Source organism: Cebus imitator, unplaced genomic scaffold (genome assembly GCF_001604975.1).
Source record: "Cebus imitator isolate Cc_AM_T3 unplaced genomic scaffold, Cebus_imitator-1.0 Scaffold83, whole genome shotgun sequence".
NCBI classification, from domain to species: Eukaryota; Metazoa; Chordata; class Mammalia; order Primates; family Cebidae; genus Cebus; species Cebus imitator.
The window spans coordinates 5647179-5662193 of NW_016107398.1; the positions used below are offsets into that span (position 1 = coordinate 5647179).

Consider the following 15015-nt stretch of genomic DNA (forward strand, 5'->3'; position numbering starts at 1 on the left):
ACACGACACCATCAGGAACGGCTTGTAAAAGAAACCCGTTATCTGGTCAAGTCCCAAGTGACCTGAACCACGTATCTTCAAGACCATACTGGGATGACTGCAACCTACGAGCAGTTCCTCGAGCAGAGCAAGCACATTCATTCGACTCAGTAACTAAGGGGCCAGTCCTCTCCAGCATCCCAGGTGCCATCTCCCTGTCAGGCTCCCCAGGCAATCGCCCATCTTATTCCTTTCCCAGCGTGGACGCCTACGGGGAGGGAGCGTCCCCTCTCGACAGTCAACTGGCATCTATCTAGCTTATGAAGCCCGCGTGGGTTCTCCAACCCATACCTGCCGGGGGACGGCGACGTGGGGGTGACAAAATCTAAACTACCACCCTCCCTGAGCCCTGGCAACCCCGGGGTGACCGCGACACCGAGGGGGCCACGAGCGCTCCGGCTCTGACACCCCTTCCAGCTCGGAGGGGCCTAAAACAGCGGGCTGCGCTTCACCCACGGCTGAGCGTCAGATTCAGCTGAGGAGATTCTAAAAGCGCGGTGCTGGGCCCAGAGCCAGGCCCTCCAGAGCTGAACGCGGAGGGGGCCCGACCCAGTCTGGTGGTGCGGTTGCGTGACAAAGTCGAAATGCGCGCCAAGCTCCTCAGTTTCACATCTCCTGTGGAGTCTTGCGCCCGCCACATTCCCGCGAGGGGACCAGCTCAAACTTCCCTGGAAGGTTCAGACCCCTGCACCGCGTCCCCAGAGCCGGGGCGGATGCGTGAGACCCGCCTCCCAAACGCTCGAAACTGTCGTCCTTCCCGCGATACTGCTCCGCCCCACCCCCGCCCCGCAGCTCTACTCCCTGATTGGCTGGAATTGGGGCCGGGTTCCGGAGTCCTTTTCGGAAAAAAACCTATTAGTGTTTCCCGCCGAATACAAAGGCACACTCTGGACTGGCTCTTTCCTTCCGCCAATCATTTCCACCAGCCATTCATCACCGATCTCCTTCTTCCCTTCCCTCTTCCGTCCCGCAGTCCAGGACCCCTTAGCTCTCAGCTAGTTAAGGCACACAGGGCCCTACGGGCTGCGCATGCGCCACCGAGTCTGCGGGGAAGAAGTGGGGCGGGGGCGCAGGCGCAATCGTGTGATCCCTCTGGCCAGTCCTTAAGCACGTGGGTTGGGCTGTCCCGCTTGGCTGCGGAGGGAGCGAAACCTCGATATTGGTGGTGTTTATCGTGGGCAGCGGACTAATAAAGGCCATGGCGCCAGCAGAAATCCTGAACGGGAAGGAGATCTCCGCGTAAGTTCCTGACATTGTGGTTGTGGGGCTGTGGACGAGGGCTCCAAGGGTGTGCAGGTCCCCCGGACCCATTTTTTGCAGGAGGGACACTTGGAGCGGAAGAGGCAGGCTCATAACACCCGAAGACTTGCAGCCAAAGACCCCGGCCACAACCTGCGTTTTCAAGTGTCCTGCCTAGTGGCTGTAGCTGCTGTCTCCTGTGCTTTGGGGAAAAGTCCCGTGACGACTATGCTTCCAAATGCGCAGCTGCTGTTGACTTTCTGCCCGTAGAGAGATGGTAGTTGCAGCTTTCTGGAGGCGCCCCCACCACCACTCAAAACTCAGAATCCAATCTACTTACTTCCCTCCCGTTAATTTGGGAGGTGAGTAGATGGAGACTAGTGAGGTGACAAGGCTTGTCAAGACTGCAAGCCTGATAGTGACAAAGGGTCCTTCCAGCTCATAGCTTTTCCCACTACACCATAGATTATCATACGGTAAGTGAAATCTAATACCCTTTTCCTTTCTCTTGAATCTCGTGCTTCTCTCTAACAGCCATCTGTCTGCCCTGGTCCTAGAGTTACTTTCAACTTAGTATGGCTCCTGAGTCCTGAGAATATTATGCATTCCACTTGACCTCTGCCTGTTTTACCCTTGTGTGACATCTGAATGCTTAATTAGTGGGTATCGTTGCCAGCTTTACTCCCAGGAAGAGAGAGAGATATATTCCCTCTAGTAGAGGAAGGAGGGAAAGATATTCTGTGTCACTATACTGAGGTTGCTCTTGGGACCTTTCACATCACCAGTTATTTAAGTAACTGTCACAGCATTTACTAAATTGTAGTTGTCCTGTAACTCCTAACTTTGTAATAGAGGTTTCCGAGTTCATTAGAAAGTCAGTGGTGGTGAAACACCCCGGCGCGGTGGTGGCTCACTCCTGTAATCCCAGCACTTTGGGAGGCTGAAGTGGGTGGATCACCTGAGGTCTGGAGTTTGAGAACAGTCTGGCACTTACTACTTGCTAAAAGGAATTTCATAAGCTTTTCTTTTTTCAGACAGGGTCTCACTGTATTGATCAGGTTGGAGTGTAATGACGCCATCTTGTCTCACTGCAACCTCCACCTCCTGGGTTCAAGTGATTCTCCCCCCTCAGCCTCCCAGGTAGCTGGGATTACAGGCATGCACTACCATGCTTGGCTAATTTTTGTATTTTTAGTAGGGAAGGGGTTTCACCATGTTGGTCAGGCTGGTCTTGAATGCCTGACCTCAAGTGATCTGCCCACCTCAGCCTCCCAAAGTGTTAGGATTACAGACACGAGCCACTGCGCTTGGCGCTTTGCTTTTTCTTTACAGTCTTCCTCTCACTACCATGTTTCCCACCCTGCTGATAATGCTATCCCTGACTTTTGTCTTCTATTATTACTCTCCTTTTATACCTTCCTGGGAGCTCTGTCATTGGCAAAGTTCAGCACTCCAGATTCCTTTTCCACCTGCTCTACTCTGTGAGAAATTGGGTACTTACATGATGATTTAGTTGCCAAATTATCTTCCATTGGAAGTAACAGCCCCATTTCTTCCACATGGGGAATTCTAAGGTTGCAGCCTGAATTTGACAACTGGGGGAAGGTCTGAGAGTTAGAGACAAGTGTCTGTTCTTTGTGGGTATTTATTCACTTATTCAAGAAGTATCTGTGTGTGTCCCCTAAGCCAGGCAATCTTCAAAGCTCTCAGACTCTTTTTTTTTTTTTTTTTTTTGAGATGGACTTTTGCTCTTGTTACCCAGGCTGGAGTGCACTGGCGTGATCTCGGCTCACCTCAACCTCTGCCTCCTGGGTTCAAGCGATTCTCCTGCCTCAGCCTCCCAAGTAGCTGGGACTATAGATATGTGCTACCATGCCCGGCTAATTTTTGTATTTTTAGTAGAGACGGGGTTTCGCCATGTTGACCAAGATGGTCTCGATCTCTTGACCTCGTGATCCACCCACCTCAGCCTCCCAAAGTGCTGGGATTACAGGCGTGAGCCACCGCGCCCGACAAGCTCTGGCAAGCTCTGAGACTCTTAACAGTGAACAAAACAGCCCAAATCCCTACCTTGGTGAAATTTGCATACTGGTGGGTAGAGACAGACATTTAAATAAGTGAAACAGATTGTGAGGTGGTGGGAAGCACAAAGAGAACACCAGAGCAGAAAAGAGGGACAGGAATTTCTGTGGCCCATGGTGGCTGCAATTTTAAATTATGAGAGTCATACTTTTTGTAAAAGTGACTTACAGCCAAAGACTTGAAAGAGGTGGGGCCTTGAGCCTGCCAATGTTGTGGGGGAAATATCTCCTGACCAAAACACAGCCTGTGCCATAGACCTTTGGCCTCACCAGTTAGTAAATTACTGCTTTGGGGGTCAATAGCAATGGCCCTGTGACAAGCTGACTGAATAGAGGCTCCTGAGTGGAGGAACCTGACTGCCCTGGGCAGAAGGGCGGTGTCTTTTGAAAGATTATGCCAAGGGGGAGAAGGATGTGCATTAGATAGTGTTGGAAGACCCACCTTGCATAGTTGTTCTGTATGTGTGTCTTTCAAAAGGGGATTACTACCTTTCTATGGTTTGTTTGGCTCTCCCTTCCCTTAGTTTGCTATAAATAAGCCTGCTTTCTTCATTGGTGCCATTTTTCTTAAGTCTCCTTTCTAAAAAGACTGGTTGTGAAGAGGCAGATGGTTAGAGTAGGTACTGCAAGGCAAGTTGGATAGGTTTGTAAGCTCAGCTGTGGATGGTAGCGCCAGAGCTTAAGCCCAGTGCTGCCTCCTCCATACATCACTGGGCAATAGGAATTTACCTCTTTGTGCCTTACCTTCTGTATATTGGGGTAGTAATGACACCTAACTCATAAGGTTAGAATTCAATGAGTTAATACCTGTAAAGCATTTAAAGAAGTCCCTGGCACATGGTAAATTTTAATAAATAGGTACTTAGAAAGTATTCATCAAATAAACAAGTGATGTTTGTGTTTATCCAGCCTGTACCTTTGGGAGCTGGCTTATAATCTTGAGACTTAGGATTTATCCTAGTGCTCAAATATAAAAGTCTGGAACCTTGGCTGTACATTTAGCTACAGGGCTAGAACTGTTTTCGTAAAGGTAATTTGCTTACCATAGTGAAGGGCAGGTCTTCTTGGTTACTGAATTAACATGGTTATCCATGGCTTTTACTTTGTCCTATAGATTAAATACATGTAAGCCCTTTTGTGCTTAAAAAGATTTGTGTGGGCGGGGCACAGTGGCTTATTCCTGTAATCCTAGCACTTTGGGAGGAGGCGGCAGAGGCAGGTGGATCGCCTGAGGTCAGGGGTTCGAGACCAGCCTGACCAATGTAGTGGAACACCCCCTTCTTCTCTACTAAAAATACAAAATTACCCGGACGTGGTGGCGCAGGCCTGTAATCCAGGTTACTCGGGATACTGAGGCAGGAGAATGACTTGAACCTGGGAGGCGGAGGTTGCAGTGAGCCGAGATGGCGCCATTGACTCCTTCTGGGAAAAAAAAAAAAAAAAAAAAAACATTTGCCTGTAATGAACTACAAAGTGCAGGAGGTTGCTCAAAAGTTAACATGGAACTTGAATGTCATAGCTGGCTTGATTCTGAAAGACTCTGCAGGACAGCAGGTCAGAATTCCAGAGAGTGGGACCTCCAGCAAGGAGGAGCCCACACAGCCAGGCTGTTGGCCGGGTTGCAATGAGAGTGTGGCAGAGCCCAGAGCTGGCAGCCAGCTGCTATGATCATGGCACCTTCGAAGTCCTGACTCGGGATGTGGTTTGCAAATAAGTGTCTGTCCTTGTCCATCAGGGGGGTTGGGATTAGGTAGTTTGGGATTTGGATAGAGGGGTTTTGAGCAGGAGTATGTGGTTCCTGGTTATATCCCCCCACTTGCATGAAGAATCTTCTAGAAAGAAAGCTGGCTGCCAGGTGTGGTGACACTTTGGGAGACTGAGGCAGGTGGATCACGAGGTCAGGAGTTCCAGCCTGGCCAACATGGTGAAACTCCATCTCTACTAAAAAATACAAAAAATTAGCCAGGCATGGTGGCGGGCACCTGTAATCTCAGCTACTCGGGAGGCTGAGGCAGGAGAATCACTTGAACCCAGGAGACAGAGGTTGCAGTGAGCCGAGATCGTGCCACTGCACTCCAGCCTGGGCAACAGAGGGAGACTCCATCTCACAAAAAAAAAAAAAAAAGCTGGCCTAGCACAGAGGAGGGTCCTTAAAGTAGACAGAAATGGCTCCCTTCTCTTCTAGTTGACTCAGTAGAGTTTGGTAGAATAGAGGTTAAGGGGCAGGACTCCTTGTGTGACCTTGGAAAAGTTAGCCTCACTTTCCTCTCTGTGCAATAGGGATGATGAGAACTATCGACTTCCTGAGGTTGCCCCAAGGATTCAAAGAATGTAAGATTCTCAGAACAAGCTTCTGTGACATCCTATCCACAGTGCAGAAGGCCCCCATTCCCACGGCACTTTAAGGTTTGCTCTCCTTTGCTCCACTTATTAGACTAAAAAGCGGCTTCTGGCACCCTATAAATCCTTGACCTTGAAGAATTGGGTGGTTAAGGGTGCCACAGTCAAGATTCCTCAGCCACTCAGCTATTACCCTTCCCCTCAATTTTGCAGTTTATGGTGGGGGAGGGGGCAAAGAAAAAAATTTTGCAGTTTATGAAACTTTAGCCAGAAGCTAAGCAACTTGCCTGGGTGTTCCAAGGCTGGTGGCAGAGGCTCCATGGTGCATTTTCCTTCCCTTCCATGGGTTTGTCACCGGCTTGCTAGAAGGAATTGTAAACTTCTACCCACCAGCAGGAGACACCCTGGCTTTAGTTCTCCCTGTGGCCTTTCCATTATGAGGAAATGATTCCACCTATCAGTCTGGCTGGGAAGCACCCAAACAGATTCTCTGAAGTCATTTTTGAGGTTATACGTCCAATTTTGACTGGTTAGAGACAGGTCAGACTTACTTACTTTGCTGGCTAAGCAATTCTTTTTTCTTTTTTTTTTTTTTGCCCCTCATCGCTGGTCTGGACAGGAGATGTACTGCTTCGTATCCAGGGCTTGAGAGGTTCCAGGAGATCAGGGAGCATTTCTGTGAAACGTTTGGCCAGAGCCTGTCAGCAACTTAATCTTGACTGCAATGAATGACTTAACATGATAAATGATCTTTGGGTAAATACCAGTCCCTCCTTAGTAAGCAGCCTTTTAAACTTAACCTTTTCTACCTGAGGTTTTCATTTAGTCTTTTTGAAAAGCAGGAAGGCCAGGTCCCTGTGAGAGTTTTCTCCTTATGAGCTTGGCAGGTTCTTCCCTCAAAGTGGAGAACACTTACCTTCCCCATTCTTTCCACATTCCCCTCTGATGATCCACAGCCCTGCAAGGGACCTAGAGCTGTTCATTGGAGCCATAGTCAGCTCTGGTAACCAGAGCTGATCAGGTAATCCTCAAGTAGTCAGACTAACTCTCACTGTTAGAATTAGGGGTCTGCCTGTTCTCACCAGCAGACCTGCAGCATCAGCTCTCCTTTGTTGACATATAGTTAGGTATAACTTCTTACAGAGCCTCATACTCAGAGCCAACCCTGTCTTGTTTCAGAACTCTTGCTACTGGCAGAAGGTGATAAAATTGTGGCCTAGAGGCCAAATGTTTTGTTTTGTTTGGTTTACAGAATTAGTTTCTTTTTTTCTTTTTTTTGAGATGGAGTTTCACTCTTGTTGCCCAAGCTGGAGTGCAATAGCACAATCTTGGCTCACTGCAACCTCTGCCTCCAAGGTTCAAGTGATTCTCCTGCCTCAGCCTCCCCAGTAGATGGGATTACAGTCACACACCATCATGACAGGCTGATTTTTTGTATTTATAGTAGAGATGGGATTTCATCATGTTGGTCAGGCTGGTCTTGAGCTCCTGACCTCAGGTGATCCGCCCACCTTCATCTCCCAAAGTGCTGGGATTACAGGCATGAGCCACCGCACCTGGCCTAGAATTAGTTTTAAACATTAGATTACTTCCCAGCACATTTATGCCTGTAGTTATACATAAAAATCTGGGTGCCTGACTTTTTGAAACGAATGAAAAGTTTAGCAATACTGTACTTTCTACATGCCACCAATTCTTTGGATCTGAGTAGATGCTGCCTGCCCCCCTTCTCCTTGAGGGGATGGGGGTGGGGAAGGGGACCACATTTTTCAGGAATCCTACCACACTTGGTTGCCTGTACCAGGACTCCAAGGTGCTTTTCTGTTTGTGACCTTTCTCTGAATGAATTTACGGTTCACTTTTAAAATCCTAAGTTTTATGAAGCCTTAACCAATCTAACCTAATCTATAGCTCCATTTATTGCTATTAGATCAGAGGTTATCAAATGGGACAGTTTTTTCCTCACTCTACCTCAGGGCATTTGGGCATGCGTGGAGTCTTTGGATTGCTATATGGGGAAGGGGTGTGCTATTGGCATCTAGCAGTAGAGGCCAGGACTGGTGCCCAGCGTCCCGCAGGGCACAGGATAGTCCCTATAACAAAGGATGATCTGATCCAAATGTCAGTGGTGCTGAGATTGGAAAACCCTGATCCAGAAGCTTAAAGTGAGTTATTGTGTCATTGTATATGTGGATTAATGATAGTCTTTACGCTAAGAATTAGAGGATTCATTAAAGTTTTACACTATTCTGAGTTATTTTCATGTCATAAATATCAAGCAGTTTGCCATTGGTTTCTAAAGGCTTTGAGTTGGAATTGGATGCAAGAACTTTAAATTATAAACTTTCAATGAAGTGTAAAATAGTTTCCTCACATTAAGCTTTCAAACAGGTATTTGAGGTACCTGTCAAATTTGGTAAATGTTTGGGTTAAATTATAATTTTTGTTTTGTAAATATTTTGAAATGTAATAATAGTACTATTGTCAATTGACTGTCTTGTATACTGGTATGATGTAGCTTTTACTATGTTAGTGATAGGTGAAAACAATCAGTTTTCTTTCAACAAGAAGGTAATTCAGTCTTTTTTTTTCTTATCTTCTCCCTCCCTCTTTCCCTCATTCTCTCCCTCCCTCCTTCCCTTCCTCCTTTCCTCCCATCCTCCCTTCCTCCCTTTGGTGAAGTCTCGCTCCTGTTCCCCAGGCTGTGGTGCAATGATATGCAATGGGTTTCACTATGTTGGTCTGGCTAGTCTGGAACTCCTGACCTCAGGTGATCTGCCTGCCTCGGACTCCCAAAGTGGTGGGATTACAGGCATGAGCCACTGCACCCGGCCCTATTTTTTATTATGCATGTATTTATTTATTTATTATTTATTGAGATGGAGTCTCGCTCTGTCATCCAGGCTGGAGTACAGTGGCGTGATCTCAGCTCAGCTCACGGCAACCTCTGCCTCCTGAGTTTAAGCGATTCTCCTGCATCAGCCTCCTGTGTTTAAGTGATTCTCCTGCCTCAGCCTCCTGAGTAGCTGGGACTACAGGCGCCTGCCCCCACGCCCGGCTAATTTTTGTATTTTTAGAAAAGATAGAGTTTCACCATGTTGGCCAGGCTGGTTTCAAACTCCTGACCTCAGGCAATCCACCTGCCTCGGCCTCCCAAAGTGCTGGGATCACAGGCGTGAGCCACTGAGCCTGGCCTCAGATATATGTATTTCTTGGAACACTAGGTGGCCTCACAATCACAATTATTTTTACAAGGAACTACATATTAAGTTTTTAAAAATTTTATGAAGTATTTTTTAGTATAAAAATTGTTAATGAACAAATGAAATAAACAAATGAACAAGATGGAAATAAAACATGTTAAATAAAACATTTGCGTTCTGCGTTTTAAAAATCTTGTAACAGTAATCTATTGGGGCAGGAGGATAAATTGTGTCCTTGTTTAGAAGAAGCCCTATATGTTGGCCAATGTTCTTACTTCTTCTCTGATCAGTTACTAAAGGTGTTTTCCCTGTGCCATTTGAGAATTATTTGAGAACTACTCTAAGGTTGTGGCACATTTCAGCATTTTTGTTGTCTAAAGACAGCTTTATTTTAATCGTGTAAATTTCATGCTGCCTACTATAGCTTTTGTTGAAATGTCCATGTTATATTTTATTTTTATTTGCTCATTTTTCTATATCCATAATGTGAGTTAAAGTTTATATTTTGCAATGTGTTTTTCTCTATTGTAACATGTTAAAGATTTAAAATTGAGCCATGATGTTTAAACAGTGAATTGGAATTTATAATAGATTTCAGCAAGAATGATTATATAAGACTTTGGGCAAAAGAGAGCCTGAGTGACTGTGCAGCCCAGCACCACATCTGATTGTCATTCATGGGAGCAGCAAGGGGTGGAACTGCTGGGGAGTAAAAACTCTTGTCTCAGAGCAGAACTGTGGCCTCTATCCAGGTCCAATCCCGGTTAAAAAAATTAAAAGATCCAATGGTCTATTCTTCTTTTGAACTATATAATTGTAGAGAATACTGATTTGAAAAAAAAAGTCACCAACTAGAAATAAAATTTCAGTTGAGTGCAGTGGCTCATACCTATAATCCCAGCATTTTGGGAGGCTGAGGTGGGAGGATCACTGGCGCTCAGGAGTTCAAGACCAGCCTGGGCAACAAGGCAAAATCCCGTCTCTACAAAAAATACAAAAATTAGCTAAGTATGGAGGTGTGCACTTGTAGTCGCAGCTACTTGGGAGGCTGAAGTGGGAGGCTGGCTTGAGTCCAGGAGGTGGAGGTTGTAGTGAGCTGGGATTACACCATTGCACTCCAGCCTGGGTGATAGAGCCAGACCCTGTGTCTGTCTGTCTGTCTGTCTGTCTGTCTCTCTCTCTCTCTCTCTCTCTCTTTCTTTTTTTCTTTCTTCAAGTCTAGTTTCTGTGACTTGCCTTGGAAGACCCTGTCTGTCTCATAAAATAAAATAAATAAATAAATCAAAATCAAAATAAATAAAATTTGGAAATCTTGGGTATGACTTCTTTCTTGTACTATTCAACATTCTTGACTAGACCAGTCCAAACAATTTATTTCTTGTGTGCCTGTTTCTGTCAGTTTTTTGTGAAGTGTGGAGAAGTGGAGCTGGGAGTAACCAAATTAGAATGAAGAAAGAGCTGTTTGTGAATTTCTATGTATATTATTTGTCAAGTGTGGTAGAGGTGGGTAAGATGAAGAAAGATAAATTACAAAACTGGTTCTCCAAGAGGGACAGAGCTTGTTCAAGTTGAACGTTGTATCATATATCATAACTGGGCAAGGTTGAGCTATTCGAATATTTATTTATGGATATAATTTACTTGACATCCTAATGTACTGTTGAGAAATTGTATGTTGGTAAATTGATCATCTTAGTTTTGCAAGAGGTTATCCTTTTTTTTTTTTCCACTCTAATAAAGAAACTGCAGGAGGTTATACTTTTAGCCTTGTGTTAAATTATTTGTAAAGAAAATTCCTTTGTGAAATAGAATATAATTTGTAAGTTCGTACTGAATTTGGAGTGGCTTTTGTTGATTTATCATTCAATGTTATGTGGATAACCTGTGGTCATCTTAGTAGTGCAGGTTGAGCAAGAGGTGTGTGCTTGAGTTCTTTCCTGTAAAATTTTTTCATGACAGCACTTGGAGAGGGGAAATGTGAAAAAAGATGATGATCGGTACTTTGTAGAAGTGTTGGTCTAAGTTTTAATTTACTTACTATATGATTTTGAATGCCATCAACTAGTACATTTTCAATTATCCCTGAAACCCTTGGCCCAGTTGGTGTCAGTAGGAGTTAGAAAAGATCCACTTATAGCTGGATATGGTGGTTCATGCCTATAATTCTAGCAATTTGAGAGGTCGGGGATGGGGCGGATCTCGAGGTCAAGAGATCGAGACCATCCTGGCCAACATGGTGAAACCCCGTAACTACTAAAAATACAAAAATTAGCCGGTCATGGTGGCACATTCCTGTAGTCCCAGCTACTCGGGAGGCTGAGGCAGGAGAATCGCTTGAACCCAGGAGGCAGAGGTTGCAGTGAGCCAAGATCATGCCACTGCACTCATGGTGACAGAGCGAGACTCCATCTCAAAAAAAGAAAAGATCTATGTCTACTTGAGGCCTGGAAAATTGATGTTAAGTTCCTGGCACATATTATACCAGATAATGTCCATTCAGTAGTGTTTTTATTTTTTATTATTTTGGAGACAGTCTTGCTCTATCACCCAGGCTGGAGTGCAAAGACACCATCATAGCTCACTGCAGTCTCAACCTCCTGGACTCAAGCCATCCTCCTGCCTCAGCCTCCTGAGTAGCTGGGACTACAGGTGCCTGCCACCACTCCCAGCTAATGTTTTATTTTTTGTAGAGATGGGGGTCTCACTGTGTTGCCCAGGCAAGTCTTAAACTCCTGTTCCAAAGCAATCCTCCCTCCTATCCTCCCAAAGTACTGAGATTATAGGAATGAACCATTGCCTGCTCCTGGCTAGTTTGTTTTTTTATTTACAAGAGAAATACAAGCTGGGTGCGGTGGCTCCTGTCTGTAATCCCAGCACTTTGGGAGGCTGAGGCAGGTAGATCACCAGAGGTCGAGAGTTCGAGACCAGCCTGACCAACATAGAGAAACCCTGTCTCTACTAAAAATACAAAATTAGCTGGGCATCATGGTGCATACCTGTAATCCCAGCTATTCGGGAGGCTGTGGCAGGAAAATTGCTTGAACCCAGGAGGTGGAGGTTGTGGTGAGCTGAGATCACACCATTGCACTCCAGCCTGGGCAACAAGAGTGAAACTCCATCTCAAAAAAAAAAAAAAAAAAAAAGAGAGAGAGAGAAATACAGGCCAGGTACAGTGGCTCACACCTGTAATCCTAGCAGTTTTCGAGGCCCAGGTGGTAGATTGCTTGAGCCCAGGAGGTCGAGGCTGCAGTGAGCCTTGATTGTGCCACTGCACTCCAGGCTGGGCAACAGAGCGAGACCCCTTATCATAAACAAAAGAGAAATACATCTAATAATCTGTGTCACTTATTTGTGCTTGAAACGTTCACTGTTAACTCCACCCTTTTTCTCTAGGCAAATAAGGACAAGACTGAAGAATCAAGTGACTCAGCTGAAGGAGCAAGTACCTGGTTTCACACCAGGCCTGGCAATATTACAGGTATTATGATTGTATATTTCCATTAATGTTGTCCTTGCTTGATCTCTCAGTATCATTTCAGACCCCTCCCTCTACTTTTTTTTTGGCGGGGGTTGGAGGGGCTATTGTGGAATCTCATGCCTTTTCAGTCTCTCTTGGCAGGCTCCCCATCTTTGGCTCAACTTCTAAATGTTGGCATATCCTGGCCCTCTTCTCTTCTCTGTGGATACCCTTTCTCTAGGCCAGTGTAGTGTCTCTTAACCTTTAGTCTTATTAGGGCCCTTTTATAATCTTTTTGTCTTTAATTCAGTGTATTTATATATTTATTTTTGAGACAAGGTCTTGCCCTGTTGCCAGGCTGGAATACAGTGGTGTAATCATAGCTCACTGTGGCATTGAACTTCTGGCTTCAAGCAGTCCTCCTGCCTCTGCCTGCTAAAGCATTGGTATTATAGGTGTGAGCCACTGCGCCTGGCCCCCTTTACACTCTTAAAGGTGTAAGACCTCAAGGAGCTATTGTTTATACAGATTTATTAATTAATGTTTACTATATTAGAAATTAGGACATTTTGGCCAGGGGTGGTGGATCATGCCTGTAATCCAGCACTTTGGAAGGCTGAGGTGGTCGGATCACCTGAGGTCAGGAGTTTGAGACTAGCTTGCTCAACATGATGAAATCCCATCTTTATTAAAAATACAAAAATTAGCTGGGCGTGGTGGTGGGCACCTATAATCCCAGCAACTCAGGAGGCTGAGGCAACAGAATTGCTTGAACACAGGAGGCAGAGGTTGTAGTGAGCCGAGATTGTGCCACTGCACTCCAGCCTTGGCCAAAGAGACAGACTCTGTCTCAAAAAAAAAGAGAGAGAGAAAGAGAGAGAGAGAGAGAGAAATTAGGAAGTTTTAAAAATGTTTATTCATTTAAAAATGTCAATAGTAAGCTCATTTATGTTTTTATTTTATTTTTATTTATTTATTTTTGTTTTTTTTTGAGACGGAGTCTTGCTCTGTCTCCAGACTGGAGTGCAGTGGTGTGATTTTGGCTCACTGCAACCTCCGCCTCCTGGGTTCAAGCGATTCTTCTGCCTCAGCCTCTCAAGTAGCTGGGATTACAGGCGCACGACACCATGCCCAGCTAATTTTTGTATTTTTAGTAGAGACGAGGTTTCACCATGTTGGCCAGAATAGTCTCGATCTCTTGACCTCATGATATGTCCACCTCAGCTTCCCAAAGTGCTGGGATTACAAGTGTGAACCACTGCACCCAGCCAATAACTTCTTTTTTTGCTTTTTTTTTTGATGACTGGTCAATTTTTTTTTTTCCAATAACTTTTTTAAAACCAAAAATTAGCGAAAAGAGGGGCATTATTTTACATTTGTACACACCTCTTTCCTGTATGGCTTAATAGAAGAGAGCTGGAGTCCTCACTACCTCTGCATTCAGTCTTTTGCTTTGTGCTAGATTCATTGATACATATGGAGAAAATTTGGCTTCTTTCAGATGTGTAGCTACAAAAGAGAAGAATTTGTAAAATAGTCTTTCCAGGTAATTGTGGATATTTTTCTTTGACAATGTATCAGGGCTCAGTAAGTAAAGTTTTAAAAGATTAATTGCAATGTAGAATCTGAAAAGGAGATCAGTGAACTTTGCTACTTTGTTACATCTTCTCAGACTCTCATACTTTGTTACATCAAAATGTTACATTTGGAATGAATATTTATCCCATGCCTGGTTTTGTAACATTCTTTCTTCCTCATTTGGAAAATAATAGTTCCCTGAATTATGCAGATCTTCCAAATGTTAACATTTCGTTATGCAATATAAAAGAATTGCAATCATTAACATCACCAACAAGCTCATCAGAGAAATTTTCAAGTATTGAGAAGCTGTCAAGCTCACAGGGGTGGATAAAAATATTTTACATTTCACCCAAAAACTCACATTTTATCATTGGCAACAAATACAATTAATTGTTTTCCTTGAAATACCAGGCTTATTCATTTTTGAGAAAATATTTGTCAGATACTCAAGCCTAAATAATCATTGCTTGTCAGTTGTTATTTCAAGTAAAGATGGTGTTCCATATAGAAATGCATCTAGTTCAGCTAACAAGGCAAAAAAAAGCACAAGTGCAGCCTGAACAACAAAGTGAGACCCCATCTCTACAGAAAAATAAAAAAATGAGCCAGGAGTCGTGGTGCAGACCTGTGGTCCCAACTACATGAGAGGGAGGCAGGATTGCTTGAGCCCAGAAAGTCAAGGCTGCTCTGTGTTCATGCCACTGTACCCCAGCTTGGGTGACAGAGTGAGACCCTGTCTCAAAACAAAAGCACAAATGCTTTAGTAACAACCACAACCACTGTAGTTCTGTATATAGCAGAAGTGCATTATGAGTGCTTCCCAATTCCTTACATAGACTATTAAAAACACATGCATTTAAGAGTTGAGGCTTATTTATTTTTTACTTTTTTGAGACAGGGTTTTGCTGTTGCTCAGTGCAGTGGCACAGTCTTGGCTAACTGCAACCTCCGTCTCCCAGGCTAAAGTGATCCTCCCACTCAGCCTCCACAGTAGCTGGGATTACAGTACAGGCATGTGCCACCATGCCTGGCTAATTTTTTTCTTTTTCTTTTTTTTTTTTTTTTGAGACGGAGT

General features: G+C 44.6%; 1 protein-coding gene across 2 annotated transcripts in view; it reads left to right on the plus strand.

Annotated features, from left to right (window-relative positions):
* The first annotated feature begins 847 nt into the window (after positions 1-847).
* The window catches only part of MTHFD1 (methylenetetrahydrofolate dehydrogenase, cyclohydrolase and formyltetrahydrofolate synthetase 1), a 74187-nt gene continuing 60019 nt past the window's right edge, over positions 848-15015 (plus strand). For both annotated transcript variants that reach the window (XM_017533978.2, XM_037740450.1), the window contains exons 1-2: positions 848-1278; positions 12296-12380. In XM_017533978.2, the coding sequence (XP_017389467.1) occupies positions 1238-1278; positions 12296-12380 (126 nt within the window). In that variant the 5' untranslated portion in view covers positions 848-1237. The remainder of the gene's footprint in view (positions 1279-12295; positions 12381-15015) is intronic.